Source organism: Bos javanicus, chromosome X (genome assembly GCF_032452875.1).
Source record: "Bos javanicus breed banteng chromosome X, ARS-OSU_banteng_1.0, whole genome shotgun sequence".
NCBI classification, from domain to species: domain Eukaryota; kingdom Metazoa; phylum Chordata; class Mammalia; order Artiodactyla; family Bovidae; genus Bos; species Bos javanicus.
Window position 1 is genome coordinate 46,799,613 of NC_083897.1, and position 25,921 is coordinate 46,825,533.

The 25,921-nt window shown below is 36.8% G+C and overlaps 2 protein-coding genes across 4 annotated transcripts in view; both read left to right on the forward strand.

Annotated features, from left to right (window-relative positions):
• DIAPH2 (diaphanous related formin 2) overlaps nt 1-25,921 on the forward strand; it is a 941,635-nt gene that overhangs the window by 186,795 nt on the left and 728,919 nt on the right. For all 3 annotated transcript variants that reach the window (XM_061409121.1, XM_061409122.1, XM_061409123.1), the window contains one exon: nt 12,288-12,427. In XM_061409121.1, the coding sequence (XP_061265105.1) occupies nt 12,288-12,427 (140 nt within the window). The remainder of the gene's footprint in view (nt 1-12,287; nt 12,428-25,921) is intronic.
• Nucleotides 12,434-21,208, forward strand: RPA4 (replication protein A4). The gene is given in 6 exon segments (XM_061409125.1): nt 12,434-14,450; nt 14,453-14,599; nt 14,602-14,707; nt 14,709-14,796; nt 14,799-15,080; nt 15,082-21,208. Coding segments are annotated over 6 exon segments (774 nt in total). The 5' UTR covers nt 12,434-14,338; the 3' UTR covers nt 15,121-21,208.

The window sequence follows — 25,921 nt, forward strand, 5'->3', positions numbered from 1 at the left end:
TGGCAGGCAGATTCTTTACCACTGAGCCACCTGGGAAGCCCACAACACAAACTACATAGGATTAAAAAGGAAACTATATTAAAATATACTTATCAAAGTATTTTTTAAAGTTTATGACACATTCCAGAGAAATAGAAACTTGTATTTGCACAAAAACCTGAGCTTGGAGTTCGTAGCTGTTTTGTTCATAATAGACTAAAATTGGAAACAAGGACTTCCCTGGTGGTCCAGCAGTTAAGAATCCACCTGCCAATGCAAGGGCCATAGGTTCCATCCCTGGCCCGGGAACTAAGATCCCACATGCTGGGGGCAACTAAGCCCATGCGCCACCAGCTACTGAGCCTGAGCGCCCTAAAGCCCATGCTCCACAAAAAGAGAAGCCACCGCAATGAGAAGCTTTGCACCACAACTAGAGTAGGCCTTGCTCGTTGCAACTAGAGAGAGCCTATGAGCAGCCACGAGAAACCTGTGTGCAGAAATGAAGACCCAGCACTGCCCATCCCCCCAAAAAACCCTAAACTAAAAAAACAACTGTAAACAACCCAAATGTCCTCAATGGGTGAATGGCTAAATAACCGTAGTATATCCATACTATGGGCTATTTCTTGGCAATAAACAGGAATAAACTGTTGATATCTGGAATTTTTGTATGACTCTCCAGGGCATTATGCTAAGTGAAAAAAACCCATGCCAAAATTTTACCATATAATTGCCTTCATATGACATTCTTGAAAGGACAAAAATACAGAAGTGGAGAATAGATTAGTGGTTGCCAGGAGGGGAGGGTTGTGGGAAGGATTTGAGTGTGGCTATAAAAGGGCAAAATGAGGCATCCTTGTGGCAATGGGATTATTCTGTATCTTGACTTTGGTGGTGGGATACATGAACCTCGTGACTCAGATGGAAGAATCCGCCTGCAATGCAGGAGATCTGGTATTGATCCCTGGGCCGGGAAGATCCCCTGGAGAAGGGAATGGTAACCTACTCAAATATTCTTGCAGGGGAAAGTCCATGGGCAGAGGACCCTGGCAGGTTAAAGTCCATGGTGTCACAAAGAGTCAGACACGAGTGAATGGCTAACACTTTCACTACAGGAATCTACAGGTGATCAAGTTGCAAAGAACTAAAATACACACATACACACACACATACATGCAAGTGCAAGATAAACTAAGGAACTCTCATTAGAAATAGGTGGGTTTTCTCAATGTCAGTATTCCAGTTGAGATATTGTAATATAGTTTTGCAAGATATCATCACCGGGTGAAAACAGGGGCTCTGCGAATTTTTGTTATAACTGGATGCATATTTAAATTATCTCAAAATGTTGAATTAAAAAATCTAGACAGTGATGGGGTTTCTTTAAAAGATTTGTTAAATACCAGGACAAAGTGTGAGCTCATATAACTAGGGGAAATTTGAAGAAATGGTGGTATTTTAATATACCACCACAAATGTGGTATGTATGTATCATAGGAAAGGATCTGCGACTTCTATTAGTCACAGTGACCAAGTTGTAGGTGCTGCTTATGCCACTATTGTCTGTTGCCTGCATTCATAATTGAAAGAGATGAGCTGAATTCAAGTCAGTGATTACTGAAAATAAAGATGTCATTTTTTCCTTTCCAGTTTACATACTCCATGAATTGGGACCCAGAGTTAAGAAACCCCTGGCTTACTTTTTCTCTGTTTAGATTTTATTATCTGATATATCTCTAGGGCTTCTGTCAAATGAAAAATAAACATAATGCTTAAACTTTCTTTTATCAAGTATAGTGGGTGGTGATGAAGTCTCATAAAACATGCTGGTAGGCACACTTTATAGTTTTAAAGATTTAGTAGGTGTCCATTCACCATGTACATTGTTCATTATAATTGATAAATACTAGTTTTAAAAGGCAAGTATGAATAGATTTTAAGTATGGGGTAAAGCACATGTTTATTGTATTTGATATGAAAAAGAACCATGTAATACTGATTGCTTATTACACAAATTTTGAATATCATTAAATATTTTAATTAGATTCTAACAAACCATTTAATGGTGGTTTAACTTTTCATTATTACTGTCTCTGAGAGTATCTCAATCAGATAAGGCTATTGTTTTACAAGAAATGAAATTTAGTGTTTAGGGATCAACATTCCACTTATTAAAATAGCACCCTTTTGTCTTGGTCAGTGATAAAAATTAAAGTTTATTGTGTTTAACCGAGTAATTATTTGGTGTTATTATGAACTATTTTCTTCTATAGTCTACAAATTATGTGTTTCACAACAGAAAATATAAAAATAGGGCCACTGAATTTAAATAAACGTTTTCAGGTTTCCTTGTGTACTTGACATTTCTAATAGTACATGTGCTGAAAGAATGATTTAAGTATGCATTCTGAAATGGTCTTGTGTGTGTGTGTTAGTCACTCAGTCGTGTCCGACTCTTTGACCCCATGCACTATAGCCCGCCAGGCTTCTATGTGCATGGGATTCTCCAGGCAAGAATACTGGAGTGGATTGTCATTCCTTTCTCCAGAGGATCTTCCTGACCCAGGGATCAAATCCTTATCTCCTGCATCGTAGGCAGATTCTTTACCATTTGAGCTACAGGGAAGTCTTGTAAAGGTCTTAGATTCTGTAATTCATGGGTAAAATGCTTAATCTGGTATTTAATATGTTAAAGCTTCAATAAGTAAACAAGAAATTTTTTCTTACAGAAAACCTTATACTTAAAACATTTTAGATAATTATACTTAAATAATCTTAGTTAAATCCTTTTGAGACAGATTGTGTGTATAATCTGAAGAATGATGATGTTTTTACACTGTACCTCTTAACCCCCTTCACTTATTTTGCCCATCCTCCTATCATCATCCTCATGACAACCACCACTTTGCTTTCTGTATTCTATGAGTCTGTTTCTATTTTGTTTTGTATGTTTGTTTATTTTGTATTTTAGATTCCACATATAAGTCAAATTATCCAGTATTTGTCTTTCTCTGTCTGATTTAGTCCTAATACATTCTATAGGAGCTACATATAATAATATTGATCCTAATATTCTGTAGAACCAACCATGTTGTGGCGATGGCAAGAGTTTATTCTTTTTGTGGCTGAATAATGTTCCATGTACATATAAATATGGCACATTTCCTTTATTCATTCATCTATCAAGGGGCACTTAGGTCGCTTCCACATCTTGGCTGTTATAAATAATGCTGCACTGAATGTAGGGGAACATGTTTTAGCATTAATGTGAATCCGTGCTTGCATTCCTGCAATGAATTCCACTTGATCATGGTATGTGATGTATTTTTAATATACTGTTGAACTTGGTTTGTTCATATTTTTTTTTTAAGAATTGAAGACCATTAATCAAAACTTTGTCATTTTCAGTATTTTTGAAACCTTTTTATTTTGTATTGAGGTACAACCAGTTAACAATGTTGAGATAGTTTCAGGTGAAAAGTGAATGTACTTAGCCATATGTATATACATGTATCCATTCTCCCCCAAACTCCCTCCCTTCCAGGCTGCAACATAACACTGAACAAAGTCCCATGTTCTTTACAGTAGGTCCTTCTTGGTTATGGTTTGCTCATATTTTGTTGAGGATTTTTTCAACTATGTTCATCAGGGGGATAGGCTTGTGATTTTTTTTTTTTTATTGTTGTATCTTTATTTGATTTTGGTATGAGTAATGATGGCCTCATAAAATGAGTTTGGAAGTGCTCCTTCCTCTTTAGTTTTTGGGAATAATTTGAAAAAGATAGGTGTTAACTCTTCTTTAAATGTTTGGTAAAATTCACCTGTGAAGCCATCTAGACTTGAACTTTGGAGTTCTTTGATTACTGATTCAATTTAATTACTAGTAATTACCTATTCTTTTTTCTATTTCTTCATGACTGAATCTGGGAAGATTTTGTGTTTCTAGGAATTTATTAATTTCTTTTTACTTGTCTAATTTGTTGGTGTATAATTGTTCTTCAGTTCAGTTCAGTTCAGCTCAGTCGTGTCCGACTCTTTTCGACCCCATGAATCGCAGCACTCCAGGACTCTCTGTCCATCGCCAACTCCTGGAGTTCACTCAGACTCATGTCCATCGAGTCAGTGATGCCATCCAGCCATCTCATCCTCTGTCGTCCCCTTCTCCTCCTGCCCCCAATCCCTCCCAGCATCAGAGTCTTTTCCAATGAGTCAACTCTTTTGTATTTTTGTGCTTTTGCTTGTAAATTCTCTTTCATTCATGATTTTATTTATTTGGCTTCCTCTGTTTCTTTCTTGATGAATTTAGCTAAAGGCTTATCAATTTTGTTTACGGTTTCAAAGAACCAGCTCTTTGTTTCATTAATCTTTTCTTTCTTTCTTTAGTTTCTATTTCATTTATTTCCTGTTTGATCTTTATTATTTCCTTCCTCTACCAACTTTGGTTTCATTTTCTTCTTATTTTTCTAGTTCCATTAAATGTAATGTTAGGTTTGTTTGTTTCTTGGGATAAGCCTGTATTGCTCTGAGTTTAGCTCTTAGAACTGCTTTTCCTGTGCACAGAGATTTTGGAATGTTCTGTTTGCATATGTATTGTTTCAGGGTATTTTTTTACTTGTTTTTTGCATTCTTTGTTGACCCATTGGTTGCTAATAGCAGGTTGTTTAATCTCCATGTTTTTTTTTTCCAGTTTTTTGTTATTGATTTCTAGTTTTATACCCTTGTGCAAAAGATGCTTCATATGATTTCAGTCTTAGTAAATTTTGAGACTTGTTTTCTTACTTTACATTTGATCTATCCTGGAGAATGTTCCATGTGCACCTGAAAACAATGTGTATTCTGCTGTTTTTAGATGCAGTGTCCTGTATATATATTAAGTTCATCTTGTCTAATGTGTTTTTTAAGGCCAATGTTTCCTTAGTGAAGTGAAGTCACTCAGTCGTGTCCGACTCCTAGCGACCCCATGGACTGCAGCCTACCAGGCCCCTCCGTCCATGGGATTTTCCAGGCAAGAGTACAGGAGTAGGGTGCCATTGCCTTCTCCGATCTTCTATCTTTATGGTCTATCCACTGATGTAAGGATAGTAGGCTCTTAAAGTCCTGCACTGTTATTGTATTGTTATCTCTTTATTCCCTTATCTCTGTGAATATTAGCTTTATATATTTAGGTTCTTCTTTGTTGGGTGCATAAATATTTATAAATGTTATATCTTATTGGATGGACTGCTTTATTGTTATGTAATGCCCTTCTTTGAATTTTGTTACTGTTTCTGTTTTAAAGTCTATTCTGTCTGATATAAATCTTGCTACCCAACCTTCCTTTTCATTTCTGTTTGCACAGTATATCTTTTTCCATCCCCTTATTTTAAGTCTGTTTCTTTAGGTTTCTTTAAGTTTCTTTAGGTTTTAAGTTAGTCTCCTGTAGGCAGCATTATTATTATACCTATAGAAAGGCATTATTTTTTCATCTGTTCAGCTACTCTATGTCTTTTGATTAGGCCATTTATTCCATTTACGGTAATTTTTGGTAGGTTGAATATTCCATTTAAAGTAAATGACAGGTATATATTTATTGTAATTTGTTAGTTATTTTCTGGCAGGTTTTGTAATTCTTTTCTGTTTTTTCTTCTCTTTCTCTATTCTCTTGTGATATGACCATTTTATTTAGATTCCTTTCTCATTTTCTTTTATGCATTTACTGTAATTATTTTTGTGTGGTTACTGTTAGATTCACATAAGTTTATAACATTCTCTATTAAGTTAATAGTAACTTAATTTTGAACACATTCCAAAATTTTATATTTCCCCCCTCATGTCTTATTTTTTTTAATTTAAGTTTATTTATTTTAATTAGAGGCTAATTACTTTACAATATTGTATTGGTTTTGCCATACATCAACATGAATCTGCCACGGGTGTACATGTGTTCCCAATGTTTTAATTGGCACAGTTTACATCTATATTTCATACATCCTTTAATTACTGGTTTTAAAAATAGTACTAGTTCTTCTGTCTTTTACCCTTCATACTTGTTTTGTAAGTGATTGCTCCACTATGCTTATTATTTTTTTATGTTTTCCGATGAGATTTTTACTTAGGTATGTGTTCTTATTATCAATTAGTCCTTTTCTTTTTAACTTACTGAATTCCCTTTAACATTTCTTGTAAAGCTGTCTTGGTGGTGAAGAATTCCTTTTGCTTTTGCTTCTCTGGAAACCTCTTCATTTCTCCTTTGATTCTGAATGATTGCCTCATTTAGAGAATTTTTGGTTAGCAAGTTTTTCCTTCAGCATTATTTCTACATCTTGCCACTCCCTCTGACCTGTAAAGTTTCTGCAAAAGATCTACTGATAGCCTTACGGGATTTCCTTTGTATCTAATAAGTTGCTTTTATCTTTCTCTCTTTAGGATTCTATCTTTATCCTTTACTTTTTTCATTGTAATTATAATACATCTCATTTTTTTTTTCTTTTTGGGTTCATATTATTTGGAATTTTCTGGAGTTTGTGGACCTGGATATCTGTTTTCATTCCACAGATTCAGGAAGTTTTCAGCCATTATTTGCTCAAATAATTTTTCTGGCCTCTTGTCTCTTCTTTTTCTGTGACCTCAATGATGCAGGTATTATTCTGCCTGATGTTAGGATATGTTCTCTTATTCTGTGTTTTACATTTGACCTCTGCAAAGGTCTTAATTATAAGCTATATGTCTTGCAATGAGAAATGACACTATATGAATTTATCTTGTGATACTACTTTTCTGTATATGTTTTTATCTCACAGACCTTAAATGGATAATATTAGTATATTTTACACTATATTTCATGCAATTAAATTGTCAGTACAAATTGCATATAAATTGTTTGGAATGTTGTAGTAATATATTTGTTTTAAAGTAGCTTTTATATTTTAGGAATAAATTAGTTATCTCTAATAACTTCCATTTACAAGATAGTTTTCTTGTATAATAGAGAGAGGTCACCAAAAGTTTTAACAGCATATTCAACTTTGTATAGCCCACCAGAAACATCACTTTTAGAATAAATATGTAGATGAACTTGTATTGTGCACATGATTTTTGTTTCCTTTTCTACTGGAATTCATGGAACTGATGATGAGGAAAATGGCTTTCTATTTCTTATGCATTTAAATTTATAGGAGCCTCTCAAAAACAATGCTGTGATTGGTTTAGATATAATTCCAAATTTGTTAATCTGTAACGTTGCTTTTTTCAGAAAACTGAAGTCAAAGAAAAGACACTCATTTGGTTGAAGTAGCTAAAGTAACCTGACTACTTTAGAGTTTATAAATCATGGTCAACAAGAATAATGATATTACTGCTTTCATGACAATAATATTGTCCTTCCTATTTGAAGATTATACCATTGATAGTAATTGTTATTTGTGTGCACTCTGTAGTTGAAAAGACCTGTGTACAATTAATAGTTTTTCCCAGTGTCTGCAGCAAGACACCTTTACAGCTTAGAATGTGGAACCTTTCCTCAATTTATAAGTAAGTCTGTATTTACATTAAAGAATAACAGGTCATACTCAGCAAGTCAATTTAAAATCAAAAGTGGTATCTCCACTGCAATCTTAAAATATCTTTTTAGAATATTGCATGTCTGATTTTGATATGAAAATTTCATATTAGAGTAGGATGATTGTAAACTGAACCGAAGTTTCTTTTGGTTCTTTGTGTAGTGTTTTAGAATAATACAAACACAGTCATACTGACAAGTATCTCCATTCTAATGATTTTCAAATTAAGGAATGGTTTCAAATTAGGAAAGCTCTTTGTTCACCTAGCTTTGGAATAGCATGATATGTGCTAATTGCTAACTTTGTCTGCATTATTTTTTAAAGATCAAATGGGCGCAGTGGTAATTTTCATTAATCTCGTACAGAGCAGCTAATTAAAATTTTCATTATTATCAATCCATTATCTAGTTGTTTCCTTTGTTCAGTATCAGAACAGGATGTTAATAGTAAGCCATTCTTGTATTACAGCTCTATTAAATATAGTGAGAATTAGTTTAATCTACTGGATATTAATAAGCCATTCTTATATTACAGCTCTATTAAATATAGTGAGAATTAGTTTAATCTATTGCACTGTTTTGTCTTTAGGTGATCTCTTTAATATTATGTTGTACCATATTGATTACACTGAAGATACTTTGACATTTTGTAATAGAGATTTCAGAATTAAATATTTGTTGATTTTTTTTTTTTTTTTTTTTACGAAATGTTGAGGAAAAGTGACATATAGTTAAAGAAAAAAAAATAACCCAAGGACCAGAATGTTGGTGTTTTATCCTCACAACCTCATTAATTACCTGTAGTTAGGATCATGTAAATCAATTTGATTCCCTATTTCTATAATGGTAGTATTAAAAGAGCTGGTGTTTAAGGGCCAGTCCGGCCTTTCTATGCTGTTTCTATCATGTTTTCATAATTCTCAAATATGAACTACTGTTAAAACCCCAAAGTCCTTCTAAGCTTGGTTAAAGGCATTTATTCTATAAATTTATATATTTTCTGTCTTGCACCATTATATTGTTTGCTTTCATTCTGTATAACCATAGAGTATCCTCAATTATGAAATTTAAACCAATTTCTAGGACTTGAGGGAGAGGTGAGTCCCAAGGTGATAGACTGACCCAGTGGTTCCATAAAGAATCTCTCACCCACAACCATGTAGAAGAAGAGAAGTTAACGTTTTCTCAGTACCTTACTCTCTATGGTACAACATACATATGTGCATGTTTGCTCCGTCGTGTTTGAGTCTTTGTGACCCCGTGGAGTTTAGCCCACCAGGCTCCTCTATTCATGGAAGTTTCCAGGCAAAGATACTGGAGCAGGTTGCCATTTCCTCCTCTGGAGAATCTTCCTGATCCAAGGATCCAGGGATTGAAACCTCATCTCTTGTGTCTCCTGCATTGGCAGGCAGATGCTTTATCACTGAGCCACACGGGAAGCCACAGCATATATGAAATGCTTCTTGTTTTTGGCACTTTGATATGCATTGTCTGACTTAATCCTCATAACAAATATGAGGGATTGGTATTTATTACCCCTGAATCAAGCATGAGCAATTATTTTTATAGAGATCTGTTCAGTCATCTGAGCAAAGATTACCTAGAAGGTAAATGAAAGGGTCTTGTTGCATATCTAGTGGCAGTTTGAGCCATTCCCAGCGTACCATATACTATCTAAAGTTACCTTATGCTAGCATCTCTGAATCGGAGAAGGCAATGTCACCCCACTCCAGTAGTCTTGCCTGGAAAATCCCAGGGATGGAGAAGCATTGTAGGCTGCAGTCCATGGGGTCGCTACGAGTCAGACACAACTGAGTGACTTCACTTTCACTTTTCACTTTTATTCACTGGGGAAGGAAATGGCAACCCACTCCAGTGTTCTTGCCTGGAGAATCCCAGGGATGGGGCAGCCTGGTGGGCTGCCGTCTATGGGGTCACACAGAGTCGGACACAACTGAAGCGACTTAGCAGCAGCAGCAGCATCTCTGAATATATTGTAATAGAATGTCTCGGGACTGTAATATTCTGAAGTGAAACTAAACTGAATTTGAAAGCTTTGGCATGTTGAAGGTCACCAGTCATTCACCTTTTTCGATTATTCACCCTTCATATATCCATCACTCCTTCAAGAAATATATGTTGAGTACTTAACTCTGTGCCAAGCACTGTGTTAAGATCTAGAGATAGAGCAGTGAACAAGTTAGGCAAGTTTCCTGCTTTGTAGAGCTTATATTTTAATGAGAAGTACACAGTAAACAAGTATATAAAGCAGTAAAATTATATAAAGCTAATAGGATAAGTGAGATTTAAAATGATGTTGTGATGATAAGTGCAGTGTTAAGACAGGAAGACTGGTGGGATGAGACATAAATGATAAGAACCAGCAATGGAGAGGCCAGAGTCTTCCAGGCAGAAAAAACAGCAAATACAAAGATCGTTCTACAGGAATAAGCCCTGTATATATAAAGCCTCCAGGGGAGGATCAGTATGGCCTTGTCATCCATTAATTGAGAAAATAAATTTGGGGGTCCTATGAAAGTGGAATGTGACTTCAGATCTGCAAAATTTTATACTATAAATGTTTACTTGCTAGTCCTTGTGGATCTGTAGCCTTAAGAGCTGGGCAAATAAGTTACAGAAATGTGAAAATGATTTCAAGGTGATGATTTTACTTACTGTGCCATCTATATGGTGATTTATTCAGTAGACTTCCTAAATATATACTGTCCAACTGGAGTGAAAATATGAAATTGTATTCCTTGTTCTGTAATTATTATGGACAGATTCAGTAATGGCACACTTTTGCTGATGCTCACTAAACACCATCACTGTGTTAGACACTTGGCATACATGGAGTTTCCAGTCTAGAAGAGAAAGAGACTCACCTCTGCCCCAATGTCTCAAGTGCTATAATAGTGAAAAGGCCATGGTGGTGTAAGGGAATAGTTTTTGTACATGAGACTTTATCAGACTTTAAACATTTACTATTTAATGGAATTAAAAAAAAAAAAAACTCAGACATTAAGAATGGTTGACAATTTTTGTATCAGGAGGCCTTTTCAATAAAAAGCCAAATATTAGGAAATCCTAGGGAATCTATTTCTCATTATTAACACACTGTTTTTTTTAAACTCTATATCCTTTAATGACATAACTTCTATCAAATTGAAAAGAAAATTGCTTTCCTATTTATAGCTTAGGTACTTAGCAAAAACTGAGTGTAATTCATATGAACTTACAAAATGGGCTCCAAGCTAGAGTTTTAATCCAGGGGGATACATTTGTAATATAGGAAAGGGGCAGTTATGATTATGTAGATCTGGGATCTGAAACTATGAATTATTAGAACCATGAATGTGTTGTTGATGTTTTTTCTCCCGGCCTTTTCCCCAAATGACTTACATAGTTATGGCAAGGCGATGAAGCTCAGAAGCTGTGATGAGATAATGAGTTCTAGAAATAACCCTGTGTATATTGGAAATTAAGCTAAAAAATAGTCAATATCAGATAAATGCATTTAATGACTTCTAAAGATTAATCGATAGCATGGGAGTAGCATAGTTCGGAAGGAATAGTTGGGAACTGGTGAATGCTTTAGACTAACATGCTAATCAGAGACTATATTGTCTTACATTTTAATAACCATTTTCACTTGGTTTTGAGATAGGGTGATATTCTGATATATTTCAATAGATTTGGGTTATGAAGGCAATGGCACCCCACTCCAGTACTCTTGTTTGGAAAATCCCATGGACGGAGGAGCCTGTTAGGCTGCAATCCATGGGGTTGCTGAGGGTTGGACATGACTGAGTGACTTCACTTTCACTTTTCACTTTCATGCATTGGAGAAGGAAATGGCAGCCCACTCCAGTGTTCTTCCCTGAAGAATCCCAGGGACGGGGGAGCCTGGTGGGCTGCTGTCTATGGGGTCGCACAGAGTTGGACACGACTGAAGTGACTTAGCATAGCATAGCATAGCATAATGTTTTGCATTGTATTTTGTAGAATAGAAGTAACTAGTAAACTTAATAAAATGATTTCTAAATGTATGTCCTATGGGTAAAGGAGGACCAGCTAATGTTAATCCTAATGCTTGGACTTTAAATTTAGGCGCGACCTGACCCCATAGATGGCAGCCTACCCAGGCTCCCCCGTCCCTGGGATTCTCCAGGGAAGAACACTGGAGTGGGCTGCCATTTCCTTCTCCAATGCATGAAAGTGAAAAGTGAAAGTGAAGTCGCTCAGTTGTGTCCGACTCATAGCAACCCCATGGGCTGCAGCCTACCAGGCTCCTCCATCCCTGGGATTTTCCAGGGAAGAGTACTGGAGTGGGGTGCCATTGCCTTCTCCAGTGCATGAAAGTTAAAAGTGAAAGTGAAGTCGTTCAGTCGTGTCCAACCCTCAGCGACCCCATGGACTGCAGCCTACCAGGCTCCTCCACCCATGGGATTTTCCAGGCAAGAGTACTGGAGTGGAGTTCCATTGCCTTCTCTGAGCATTAATGCTACTCAAGTCCATATTCTGTTCAGGTCATAAGCACCATCAGTATAATTTTCTTTTAAATGAGGTTGAGGAGAGTGTTGAAGTCTATCCACATGTCTTTACCATGTCAATTCTAGATGACCAGAAGATTTTAAACACCTGACACTCTGCACACATTTTTTAGTAAAATATTTACATATTCTATGCATTATTTTATTTTAAAAGTTTTTTTTTTTTTAAACCTTGTTGTTTGTCTAAAAGAATTTCGTGTTTTTTTCCTATTTAATAGGGAGGACTGAAAAACAGCAAACATGAATGCACCCTATCTTCACAAGAATATGTTCATGAATTACGATCTGGTATTTCCGATGAGAAACTCCTTAACTGCCTAGAATCTCTGAGGGTTTCTTTAACCAGCAATCCTGTCAGGTCAGTGCTTTTTACTGTTTTGGTGCGATTCATACAATTTGTACTGTATATGATTGTTGGGAATATAATCACATCATTTTGACCTCAAGATTCCATGACCAGATGTCTGATGTTAGCTAATAAAGCAATGTCTAATTATGAGGTCTAAACATTTAAAAATATATAGTTAATCTGATTTCCAATAACATGCAATTTTAAGAATACAAGTATTACTTGGATGGTTAAATCCTCATTGATTATGTAAAATATGGGTCCAGAGGTTAAATATCCACATTTATATGAAAGTCTGTACTCAGATAACAATTATTATATATTTATTTGTAAAATAAATTACATGTATGGCTCTATTATTCTCTTTTAAGAAACTTATTTTAGTTTTGGTTGTGCTGGGTCTTCATTGCTGCATGTGGACTTTCCCTAGTCGTGGTGAGCAGGGGCTCCTCTTTGTTACAGTGTGCGGACCTCTCATTGTGGAGGCTTCTCGTTGCAAAGCACAGACTCCAGGTGCACCAGCTTTAGTGATCGCAGTACGCAGGCTCAGTAGTTGCGTCTTGCAGGCTCTAGAGGTGGGCTCAGCAGTTGTGGAGCACATGCCCAGCCAGTCACTGGCATGTGGAACCCTCCCAGACCAGGGATTGAACCCATATCTCTGCACTGGCAGGTGGATGCCCATCCACTGTGCCACCAGGGAAGTCTGATATTATTCCTTTTTAACTTGAGAAGTAAATAGAATTTTGTATTCTCTTACAAGTTTTAGATATTTATTCACACTTTTATGTAATTTGGGATAGCAAAAATCAGTTTATTTTAACCAATAAAGTAAATAGGAGAATATTAATAAACTCCTTAAAAATCTACACATTTAGGTTATTACCTAGGTGTGAAGGATTTTTAAGGAAGAAGTTCTTGCTAGTGATAGATTCCAATAATTGGTGTTCTTTTATCAACCATAAAAAGCCTTTAAGTTAAATACACTCCACATAAAATGTCTTTATAGAGATAAATAGATTTTCAGTATAATATGAAAATATTCTGGGATCTACTTCCACAGTTACTAAAATATTAAGTTCAGAAATTTGAGTATACAGAAACTGTTATTTCCATTTTTTTCTTGATTTTCCTGATATAGGATGGGACTAGTACTTCCTTGACCTATCCACAGAAGCTTGCAAATAATTTAGAGCTCAGTTGTTTTGTTTGAATTTATGTATAAATTGAAATATCTTATACTATCTATTTTTACCAGTAATGCATTTGGCAGAATAACTCCAAGAGTGTAATTCTCCAATAAATAGTTTAAAAAGGTAATCATAAGATATGACTTGCATTTGGATTTGATAATTATTCAGAGGTGGCTGTCTTGCTATTTTTTCCAGAATGCTTCTGGTTTTAATGATTTGAACATGTGAGTCCTTTAGGACAGTAAAAGTGGCGGATTCTCCCCTGTCCCTGTCCTGCCACCCTGCTCTGCCACCACTGCCTCCTCACACAAACTATACTGAACTTACTGCTCTGAAAATTTCTGTTGAATGGTTAACTGAATGAGTGAATAAATGAATCTTTTACATGTGCCTATAGATTTTGTGACATTTAGTAATAAAGTGGGGGCGGGGGAACCTTGTTAAAATGTATTTTTATAAAGATAGCGGAAAAAGTTTGAAATTGCACATGGGTCTTTTAAAATACAGCAGAACAGGTATCAGACCACGCCAAAGAATTCTTGGGTGAAGTGAGAAGCTGGCAGGTCCCAGTTGCCAGACAGCTGCATCCTGGCAACTGATTGGCTCCACAGTTGCAGGCCTCACAAACTCCGCATTGGGTGGTAGCCTATGCTAAAGGTTGGAGCCTGCCTGTGGAACTTGCTAGCTGGAGCCAAAGCCCACTTCCTCTTTTGCGGGAGCTGCCCTTATAATGAGTAAGAATGGGTTTGGGAGCTATGGCAGCATTTCTGCCCCAGGTGGAGCCAGCGGAAGCAGTGACCCACTGTCTCAGGGCAGGGTAGCTCTTGCTACTAAGTCCATGGGATCCAGGCCCAAATCCAGGCTGTTGTTCCTTGTGTAAACCAACTGCTCACCTCCAGTCTGGTTGATAACATCTTCAAGAATATAGGAATCAAGATTTCCCAAGTTTCTGTCATGGGAATAATCAGGCAGGCAGAGAAGACTGTAAGTTACTTTATAAGATTGATGATATGACCACTAAACCTATCGAGGTCTGCCAGTGGGTTGGCAGAGATAAAGCAAAGCAGGAGGTGACTCTGCTTCCAGTAGGAGTATATACCAGTGTTTGGTATCCTTGAATGTTCTGCGGAGGTGAAGAGCCTTGAGATGTTGAAAATCCATGTCCTCCAAGACATGAACGAGTACAGCACATACATATTCTAGAAATGGTCAAGGTACACATGATGCTGGATAACACCTGCCAAGCGGCCTCTGGGCAAAGTGGCCCTGTTGATCCATCAGAAATGGATGAAGCCCAGAAGCACGGCGAGCACCACCCCAGTTTCGTCCAAAACGAGGTGCTGCATTTGATTCATGAGTGTCCTCCATAGGAAGGCAAGAGCATTCATGAGCTCCAGACCAAGCTTTGCGACCTGAGCATCTGGACCGTCAAGCAAGCCATTGATTGTCTGACTGTGGAGGGCCACATCTACCCCCACTGTGGATGAAGAGCATTTCAAATCTGCTGATTGAAGCACCGAAACTTTTTTTTCATTTTCCGAAGACCCTGCCTCCTGTTGTGACTGAGTTTGTTTGACTTTTAGGAAGCAGATTTTTTTTTGTAACAAAAGATTGGAAGTGGCATCCTTTGGAACCTCACTGCTTTTCCAGCTGCTTTGAACTTAACTGTTTTTCTAACTATATTTGAAGCTTAGAAAGAGATGATGATAAATAAGTTGACTGGCCTTTTTGTAGGATTTACCAATGAACAGATGAAAACACTCCTGGATGGATGAATTTGGGGAAGCAAAAGTACAGAAAAAGTTGAAAATTATTATTTTCTTGCGTGGGAGCTTCTTTTTCCGAAATATCCATGTATTAGGAGAAAATAGATGCAGTCAAGGAGCCAGTTAAGAGACAAAAAAAGTGTTGTTTTTACATAGACTCATTTTCTATGTTTTGATTTAGCATCTTATATTCATACTGTTATGTTATGCTAAATATAGTAGCTGATTAATTCAGATGAGCTAAAGAAAGTAGTTTTTGGATTCAGGTACCCAGTTCATGTTCATATAGTAATCTGCTCTTATTACCATAAGTTTATGTTTTTTAAAAGATAAAATTATACTACATTTAAATGGCAGGGTCAGCTTGGACTTTTTTTCTTAAAGCATAATTGTTTTGAATTCATTGTAATATTTTTATAAATTATAATCTCTTGTAGTTGCATAGTACACAGATACCAGACTTGATGTAAGTTTTATGTTTTGATGTATTATTTATAATACTAAATGCTCTATTTTATGTATAAGAAGGTTTTATTCTTTAGGTTAGATGAACAAGTACTTATAGGAATATTATTAAGCTTAGCAAGTTTAATGAAAGTTTATGCAAATATTTTATTAAAGCACTTTTGCAAATCTTCATTGTGTGATTTGTTTTCCTAAATTCATTCGAAAAGCCTTTAGTTTTGCTTTTGAATATTAACATTTTAATTATCCAGAGGGATTTTTTTCTCTTCTGTATGTAATGTCAATAACATATATTATATCCTTTTTGTAATAATATATTTTAGTATGCATGCCTGCTAAGTCACTTCAGTTGTGTCTGGCTCTTTGCAACCCTATGGACAGCCAGGCTCGTCTGTCCATGGCATTGTCCAGGCAAGAATACTGGAGTGGATTGCCATTTCCTTCTCCAGGGTATCTTCCCAACTCAGGGATTGAACCTGCATCTCTTTTGTCTCCTGCATTGGCAGGCAGGTTCTTTACCACTAGTGCCACTTGGGAAGCCCTGCATTTTAGTATAGGTTATATTAAATATGTGAGGCTTTTAAATAATTGAATAAAGTAAGCACTCAGTTGTACATACACTAAAGATGGTATCTTTCAAGTTACTGGTTTTGTTACATTAGTGGAAAGAAAAATTATATATATTCATTTAGACAGGTAGAAGAGAAAAGCATTACTTGTCTCAACAAAAAAGAAGGTGAAAAAACAGAGAAAAGCCAGTAGTCCAGACTGTCAGAAGGTGGCCTTTCTTTGCCAATTCTAAGAAAAAATTATCACCAATTGTTGCTTAAACTTCCTGAGGTATAAACTAAACTTTTTTTACTCTTCAAAAGCAATGAAATAAGCGATATTCCTTTGTAAGATGGAAATGGTTAAAATACTATAAAACGTGTTTGTTATTTAAATAATCAGACAGTCTTTCCAAGTTCTAGTCTTCACAAACAGAAATTCTGAACCACTCTGTTGAAAAGGTTGCCTGCCCTGGGGAAAACCATACTGAGGGAGAGACAATGGGCATATTTCTTCCTTAGAATCTCAGTGTGGAAAGTAGTCTAAGAGACAATATTCTTTTGTGGTATTACTTATACAGATTCAGGCACCCTGAGATTAAAATCTGACATTTATGACTTGGTAGGTCACTTGCTAATTACCAAGTTGACTCAATTGGTGGTTGGATAGGTAGTCAATTTTCCCCTCTAGGAATATTCCTTCAGAACCAGGAAAATAGCAACTTTAAAAAAAAAAAAAAAAAAAAAGCTTTATTTGGTTGCCTTAGTGCCTGGGAACTGACACTTCTCTGAACACCTGAATTTAAGGCCAGAGAACACCCCCACTCTCTCCCACAGCCTTTGACAGGAGCTGTCCTCTCTCTTTGTGACTTGGGGTCCTTTTTAGCTTTGTTAATTACCCTAGCACTCTTCCCCACTTTACACTTCTTGAGCTTTACTGGGATTCTGCTGCAGGTGAGCGACAGCAATGGAAGAATACTAAGTATTCTGTGAATGGAATATATGTGAATGGAATGTGATGGAAATCAATAATGTGAATGGAAATCAACAAACATTTTGAGGCAGTAACAATTGCTAGATTGCCATACGTGCATATTTAATGCATGTTAGGGTTAGTAGATTTCTCAGATTCATTGTAATTCATCCACTTGGCATGCAGACTTATTTTTCAGTTTTGTCTACACAGTGAATAAATTTGGCCAGTGGTCCCCTTCCTCTCCAGTTCTGCCCTATATGTGAGCCACATCTTTGAGGATAAGATAGAAATCCTGGAGAAATACTGTTGACTATTTTGGGCAGGGGCATTTAATTCTGAGGAGCCTGAAGAACATAATTGATGATTCTCATAGACATAAGAAATGACTGGATTTGTATTAAAGTTAATTCTAAATGGAATAAATAAATTTGAAAATGTTTTCAAGTCAAGGTTAATATTATTGTTATAATTGCCAGTAATGTTTTATCTACTAAATTTAGATTTATATGTTGAGGGTAATCTGAGAACTGTAAATTGTCTTATTTTTACAATTTCTATTCACCTTTTATAATGATGAACAAAAAAAGGTAACAACTGTGAATTCTTTTCAGTCATTAAACTTTTAGTGAGCACTTACTTATGCAATAAGAATTAGCTTTCATTTTAATAAGCTTAAATTTAATTGATTTCTGAAATACTTATTAAAAATTATACTAGTTAACATTGTAACATTTGTATAGTACTTATTTTCTGCTAGGTACTGTTCTAAAAGAGAGAATATGTGTGTATGTGTGTGTGCTCCTGTGATGGCTAGATTTATATTTCTAGCTTAGACTTTTCTCTTGAAATTCAGACATTCATCTCCAAATGTCTTCCCAGATGCCCTACAGGCATCTTTAAAATATTTTTAAAAAATGATAGCAAGAAATAGTTATATATATACCATTTATTATCCTCCAGGAAATGTTCTAAGAACTTGAAATACACACATAAAACCAGAGAATCATTATGATTAGTATTAATATTGTTCACATTTTATAGATGAGGAACTTGAGGCTCAGAAAGGTTAAGTAATTTGCTCCATTTTAATGCTATATGGCTAGTAACTGTCAGAGCTAAGATTCCAATGCTGGGTCCTTATCCACTTCTTTATACTACCTCACAATAAGGCAAGTCTTTTAAAATATCCTCCTTTCATTCTAGTCACATACTAAATCTTTTGACTTTATTTCTTTCATTAAAATTTGCCTGACTTGAGTTTAAAAAAAAAGAACTATGAAATATTTTAGCAACAGGTATAAAGGGGAATATAAAAATACCTATGTTTTTCATCTACCAGTTTAAGAAACAATTTATTTTTATTATAGTTTTAGAGAACTTAGCCATATAACTTGTTAATTTTCAATGACACTATAACACACTGTGCCTGCATTTTTACTGATTAAAAATCAATGGTTAATATGATTAACCATAATGATTAATTAATGATTTAATTAAACCAATGCATTTATTGTTTCAAGTGTAATTACAATTGTATTTGTAAAGTGTAAGTGTAATTGTATCTTAAGAATATATATCATTGCATTGGAAAGCCCTTTTTTTATGACCTCATAGCTCTGTGCTTCCCGAATGGCTCAGCTGGTAAACAATCCGTCTGCTATGTGGTACACCTGGGTTCGATCCCTGGGTTGGGAAGATCCCCTGGAGAAGGAGATGGCTACCCATTCCAGTATTCTGGCCTGGAGAATTCCATGGACTGTATAGTCCATGGGATTGCAAAGACTCAGACACGACTGAGTGACTTTCATTTGCTCCATACATATCGATGATACTTCTAGTAATTCAAATGCCATCCATATGATATTATTCTGATACATAACTATATGATAAATAATGAAAGCTTATTTTACTATTATGTGTTAATTTTTTGGTAATACCTTCAGTTGGAATGGGTCAATAAATAACATTCAATATTATGTAGTTTGTTTTTATATAGCAGATGGATATCCCGCAAAGGAATAACAAATTCCCCTTGTCCATCTGGGGTCTGTCCTTATGGAGCTTACATTCTAGTAAGAGAAGTCAGACAATTAATAAAATAAACATATGTATATACACACATATATACACATACATGAATTGTCAGGTTGTGATCTGTCCTGGGAGAGAATGTTACTATTTTGTATCATATGGCCAGTGAAGGCCTCCCTGACTTTAATGACATGTGAGCAGAAATCTAAAGAAAGTGTGGAAGTAAGCTATGATGTCCACTGGAGGAAGACCATTGTGAGAAAAAGGAAACATCCACAGCAAATGCTTGGCCTGTTCCAGGAATGTCAAAAAGCACAGTGTGGTGGGAGGCATAGAATTGTGAACCCTTGGTAGGACTTTGGCTTTTACACTGAGTGAGCTGGGAAGCTATTAGAGGGTTTCAAGGAGAGTAGTGAACCTGACCTGAAGAGATTTTTAAGGGATAACTCTGGGTAGAAGCAGGGAGACATGTTACATGTTGCAATGAAAGAGCTAGAGATTTCACAGAAATTCTAGCGACAGCCATATAGCTGTGCCTCCTAGAGGCTGATATGGAAGATCACTTGATATCCCAAGGTAGTCCTAGAGCCTGATTATTTTTGTCGTGAGTCTCCAACACAGCAGCAGAAATTCATGGTGCCTCTCCCTGATTTGTTCCATTGTGAACATGGACTCTACATGAGTCTGCTTTTTTCCCAACATTAACTACCTGGCCTTCTCTGTATTCCCCATTTTGAATTCTTCATGGGGTGACTCTGGCTCCCGTTTGTTTCTGCTCTGGCACAGGTTTTCATGCCAGGCCACCTCAGCCTACAGGCCTGCTTAAGTGCTGGCCACACCACTGGTCAGGTGACAGTCCCTAATTGACTCCGGTTTGTACTTGTTAAGGGAGAGGGGGACACAGTGATATGGTCCAGATTTTTTCCACCCAAGAAAGTGTCTCTGGAGAGTGCTTCCCTAAGAAGGGGATATGAGCTTGTCAAGTACCACCAATACAGGAACTTTATTAAAATAAGAAAGTTTCTATGTGGACGTTTCCTTAAGGTCAAAGATTATGTTTTGTTTGTGCTGTTTATTACGCATTTAGCTTTATTCCTTGTGGCATTGTAGCTTAGTCGGTAAAGGATCTGCCGGCAGTGCAGGAGACCCGGCTTCGATCCCTGGGTTGGGAAGATCCCCTGGAGAAGGAAATAGCAACCCACTCCAGTATCCTTGCCTGGAAAATCTCATGGACAAAGGAGCCTGGTAAGCTGCAGTCCATGGGGTCGCAAAGAGTCAGATACGACTGAGCTACTAACACACACACACCTGTGGCATTAAAAGTTGAGTGAATGACAAAACGTAACGAACTGCTACCATGAACTGCCTCTAGTGTTCCTGTGTGTATGTGTGGGTTTCAAGAGCAGAGGGAAAAAAAAAAAAAATCAAAGAGCAACAGTGTCCTTAATTTTCCTCTGAGTGTACTATGAATTCTTACCAAAGTCAAGTAAGCCACCCCTGAGCAGTAGCCTTTCCTTAGACTTTTATTTTATTTTATTTCCTTAGACTTTCCGTTTGACTCTGGACCAAAACTTTTTCTTTTTCCTGATATAAAGACACTCTCAAGCCACCCCTCAAAAAAAAAATAAAAAAGTGGTGGTAGTGGGATTTGTGTCTACATCATGTGGTTAAAGTTCTGAAAGTACTGTAGTATTTTTCCCACCCACAACAAACATTAGCATTGCTTTTTTAAAAGGCTTTTAGAAATCCTGCAGGAAATAAACATGTTTAAATGTATTAACTCAGAGCTTCCAAATTTAAAAAAAAAAAACAAACTTTTATTCCTTAGACTTGCAAATAATCATTCTGTAGTATAAACCATACTTTCTATTTCCATCAGATTTAAACCCACCAATAGTTGTAAGATTTTATCTAACCACCCTCTACTTTAAAACCTCTTTCCCAGAAACCAAAAAATAAATGATCAAAGCAACAGAGCAAACAAGTAATTACTCTTCCTTCTGGACAGAAACAAACAGGAACAATGAAACAACAACAAAATCATAAAAGGAGGAAACCAAGAATAAACCCAGGAAAGAGAGTAATTTGTACAGTGATGAGGAAATTGTATAGAAAACAAAAAATAGCACATGGAAAAATCAACTTGAATGCATCATGTCTTATTTCTTATATAACAGTAAAGGAATCCTTGAAATTCAACAGGAGTCATTTAATATTGTTCTGTTAATAGTTTCCTAAGACTTCCATAACAGTTAGCAAAAACTGGGTGACTTTAAACAACAGAAATGTATTCTCTCACAGTTCAAGTGGCCAGAAGTCTGATATCAAGGTGTTGACAATCAGGTCCCTCCTAAGGCTCTAAGGGAGGATCTTTAGAGATTCTTCAGGTTATGGCACTTTTTGGCTTGTGAAGCAGCATAACTCCAATCTCTGCCTCCTCTGTCACATGGCCTTCTCTACTTCTCTGTTTGTCCTTTCTTTGTCTCTTATAACAATGCATGCTAGGTCACTTCGGTCATGTCTGACTCTTTGTGACCAGGCTCCTCTGTCCATGGGATTCTCCAGGCAAGAATACTGGAGTGGGTTGCCATGCCCTCCTCCAGGGGATTTTCCTGACCCAGGGATTAAATCTACATTTCTTATGTCTCCTGAATTGGCAAGCAAGTCCTTTACCAATAAAACCACCTGGGAAGCCCTCTTGTAAGAATAATGCTTAAAAAAAAAAAAAAAAAGAATACTTGATATTCACTAGTTTGTTGGATGTTTTAGATTTCACACATAAGTGGTATCATGTAGTGTCTTTCTCTGCCTGACTTACTTTATTTAGCATAATGTGCTCCAAACTCATGGATAGAAATAACAAACTAGTGCTTACCAGTGGGTGGTGGTGAAAAGGGAAATAACTACTGGGTATAAGATACTGTATAACAAGGAGGACTATAAATGGAAAGTAACCTTTACAGTTGTATAAAAAATTTTAAATACAAAAAAATTATAATGGAAAAAAGACTTGGTGGTTAAATGTAAAAAAATGAATTAACCATTAAATATAATCATAATTTCAGTAGGGGGTGTAAAAACAATGGAAATAAAAATAATAATGATTTATGCATGGAGATAAATTACTGTACCTCGAAATAATGAAAAGAAAATAGCTAATTTAATTATCAGCTTTTGAAATGTATCTAAAAAATCAATAAGAAGTATTGGGTTGGCCAAAACAGAAAAAAAATACTCTAATTAGACTTAGAATATAGTTTCCTTTAAAATATTGGAGGAAGTAGTCTCTAAGTCTCTGTTATATAACTATTTTCCAAAGCTTCTATTCTTTAGAATCTGGACATTTGGCCTCTCGTTACTGATTTGCTTCTGTACCACAGTTTCAACTGATTTCCTTGTGTTCAGCCCATAGTGAAATAATATTTAAGCACCCATACGCACTAATAGTTTTGCTAAACATTCTCAAAGTACAGTCATTTCAGAAAATTAAACAGAATCCTGTCCATTTCAGTCAATCCCTTTTATAAGCCATCATTAACTGGCCATATCCCAAATCACTACCTTACTATAAATTCCTTTAACATTTATTTTGTACTGTATAAATTCACCTGTACCTGCTTATGCTCCATAATAGTTTCATGCATGTATGCTTGCTTTTCTCAGTTAGATTTTAGACTCCTCTGGGGAAGGGAACCTCTTGCCCTCTTATTTGTTTCACGATGGCAGGCACGGTGTAATTTATATACAATAATGTGTGATTTGATGTAGATATTGACCCATCATGAATAACAGCCAATGCTTCTCCAGCAGTGAGAGTGAGTTTGCATTAATCTGGCTCTATTTTGTGGCCATGCATTTTTAGATGTAATCAGAGAAAAAGAATGAAGCTAACTTCCTCCTCACAGGAGTGAAACCTGTTGGTTCGATTTGAAGCATATTCACATATTCATCAGGTATAGATAAAATACCAGGCTTCCCTGGTGGCTCTGAGGGTAAAGTATCTGCCTACAATGTGGGAGACCTGGGTTCAATCCTTGGGTCGGGAAGATCCCCTGGAGGAGGAAATGACAACCTACTCCAGTACTTTTGCCTGGGAAAATCCCATAGACTGAGAAGCCTGGTAGGGCACAGTCCATGGAGTCACAAAGAGTCGGACACAACTGAGCGACTTCACTTCATAGATTAAATAGCTTGCTTTCTACAGTGGTCTTCTTATGGTTGCATGGTGAGTTAATGAAATTGAATGTTTATGTTAGGTAGTTAGAATAGGAAAAAGGAGTCCAAAATGGTGGTGGCAAGACAAAGAAAGGAAAAAGCCTGTGAAGATGGAAAAAAGAAAATCCGAGGACTAGAGTGAGAACCTCAGGTGAAACAAACAGCCCTCCTGGCTAGCCCAATTTACATAGGGTAGGCTCAGGGGAGGAGACAAAACATATAAAAAGATGAGCCAAGATTGAGCCCCTCTGTTTTTTTCGGTTAAAGGAAAGATATAAGCATCTGAATGCAGAGTTCCAAAGAATAGGAAGAAGAGATAAGAAAGCCTTCCTCAGCGATCAGTGCAAAGAAATAGAGGAAAACAATAGAATGGGAAAGACTAGAGATCTCTTCAAGAAAATTAGAGATACCAAGAGAACATTTCATGCAAAGATGGGCTCAATAAAGGACAGAAATGGTATGGACCTAACAGAAGCAGAAGATATTAAGAAGAGGTGGCAAGAATACACAGAAGAACTGTACAAAAAAGATCTTCATGACCAAGATAATCACCATGGTATGATCACTCACCTAAAGCCAGACATTCTGGAATGTGAAGTGAAGTGAGCCTTAGAAAGCATCACTACGAACAAAGCTAGTGGAGGTGATGGCATTCCAGTTGAGCTATTTCAAATCCTGAAAGATGATGCTGTGAAAGTGCTGCACTCAATATGCCAGAAAATTTGGGAAACTCAGCAGTGGCCACAGGACTGGAAAAGGTCAGTTTTCATTCCAATCCCAAAGAAAGGCAGTGCCAAAGAATACTCAAACTACCGCACAATTGCGCTCATCTCACATGCTAGTAAAGTAATGCTCAAAATTCTCCAAGCCAGGCTTCAGCAATACATAAACTGTGAACTTCCTGATGTTCAAGCTGGTTTAAGAAAAGGCAGAGGAACCAGAGATCAAATTGCCAACATCTGCTGGATCATGAAAAAAGCAAGAGAGTTCCAGAAAAACATCTATTTCTGCTTTATTGACTATGCCAAAGCCTTTGACTGTGTGGATCACAATAAACTGTGGAAAATTCTGAAAGAGATGGGAATACCAGACCACCTGACCTGCCTCTTGAGAAATCTATATGCAGGTCAGGAAGCAACACTTAGAACTGGACATGGAATAGCAGACTGGTTCCAAATAGGAAAAGGAGTTCGTCAAGACTGTATATTGTCACCCTGCTTATTTAACTTACATGCAGAGTACATCATGAGAAACGCTGGGCTGGAAGAAGCACAGGCTGGAATCAAGATTGCTGGGAGAAATATCAATAACCTCAGATATGCAGATGATACCACCCTTATGGCAGAAAGTGAAGAGGAACTAAAAAGCCTCTTGATGAAAGTGTAAGAGGAGAGTGAAAAAGTTGGCTTAAAGCTCAACATTCAGAAAACGAAGATCATGGCATCTGTTCCCAGCACTTCATGGGAAATAGATGGGGAAACAGTGGAAACAGTGTCAGACTTTATTTTTCTGGGCTCCAAAATCACTGCAGATGGTGACTGCAGCCATGAAATTAAATGACGCTTACTCCTTGGAAGCAAAGTTAATACCAACCTAGATAATATATTCAAAAGCAGAGACATTACTTTGCCAACAAAAGTCCGTCTAGTCAAGGCTATGGTTTTTCCTGTGGTCATGTATGGATGTGAGAGTTGGACTGTGAAGAAGGCTGAGCGCCAAAGATTTGATGCATTTGAACTGTGCTTTGGAGAAGATTCTTGAGAGTCCCTTGAACTGCAAGGAGATCCAACTAGTCCATTCTGAAGGAGATCAGCCCTGGGATTTCTTTGGAAGGAATGATGCTAAAGCTGAAACTTCAGTACTTTGGCCACCTCATGCGAAGAGTTGACTTATTGGAAAAGACTCTGATGCTGGGAGGGATTGGGGGCAGGAGGAGAAGGGGACGACAGAGGATGAGATGGCTGGATGGCATCACTGACTCGATGGACGTCAGTCTGAGTGAACTCCGGGAGTTGGTGATGGACAGGGAGGCCTGCATGCTGCGATTCATAGGGTCACAAAGAGTCGGACAGGACTGAGCGACTGAACTAACTAACTAACCCTCATGCCTAGAGGATGTACTATGCTTTGCTTGCCAAATAAAACTGAGTTATAACACTGGTCTGCTGCTTCAAATCTTTACCGTAGCATGAGAGAACCGAGGAAATTACACACTCCTCTGACATTTACAACTCTGTTTAACACCCTAAAAGTCCATGAGTTTTGACTATAAATAAATCCCAATCTGCTATCACAAATCGAATTAGAATTTG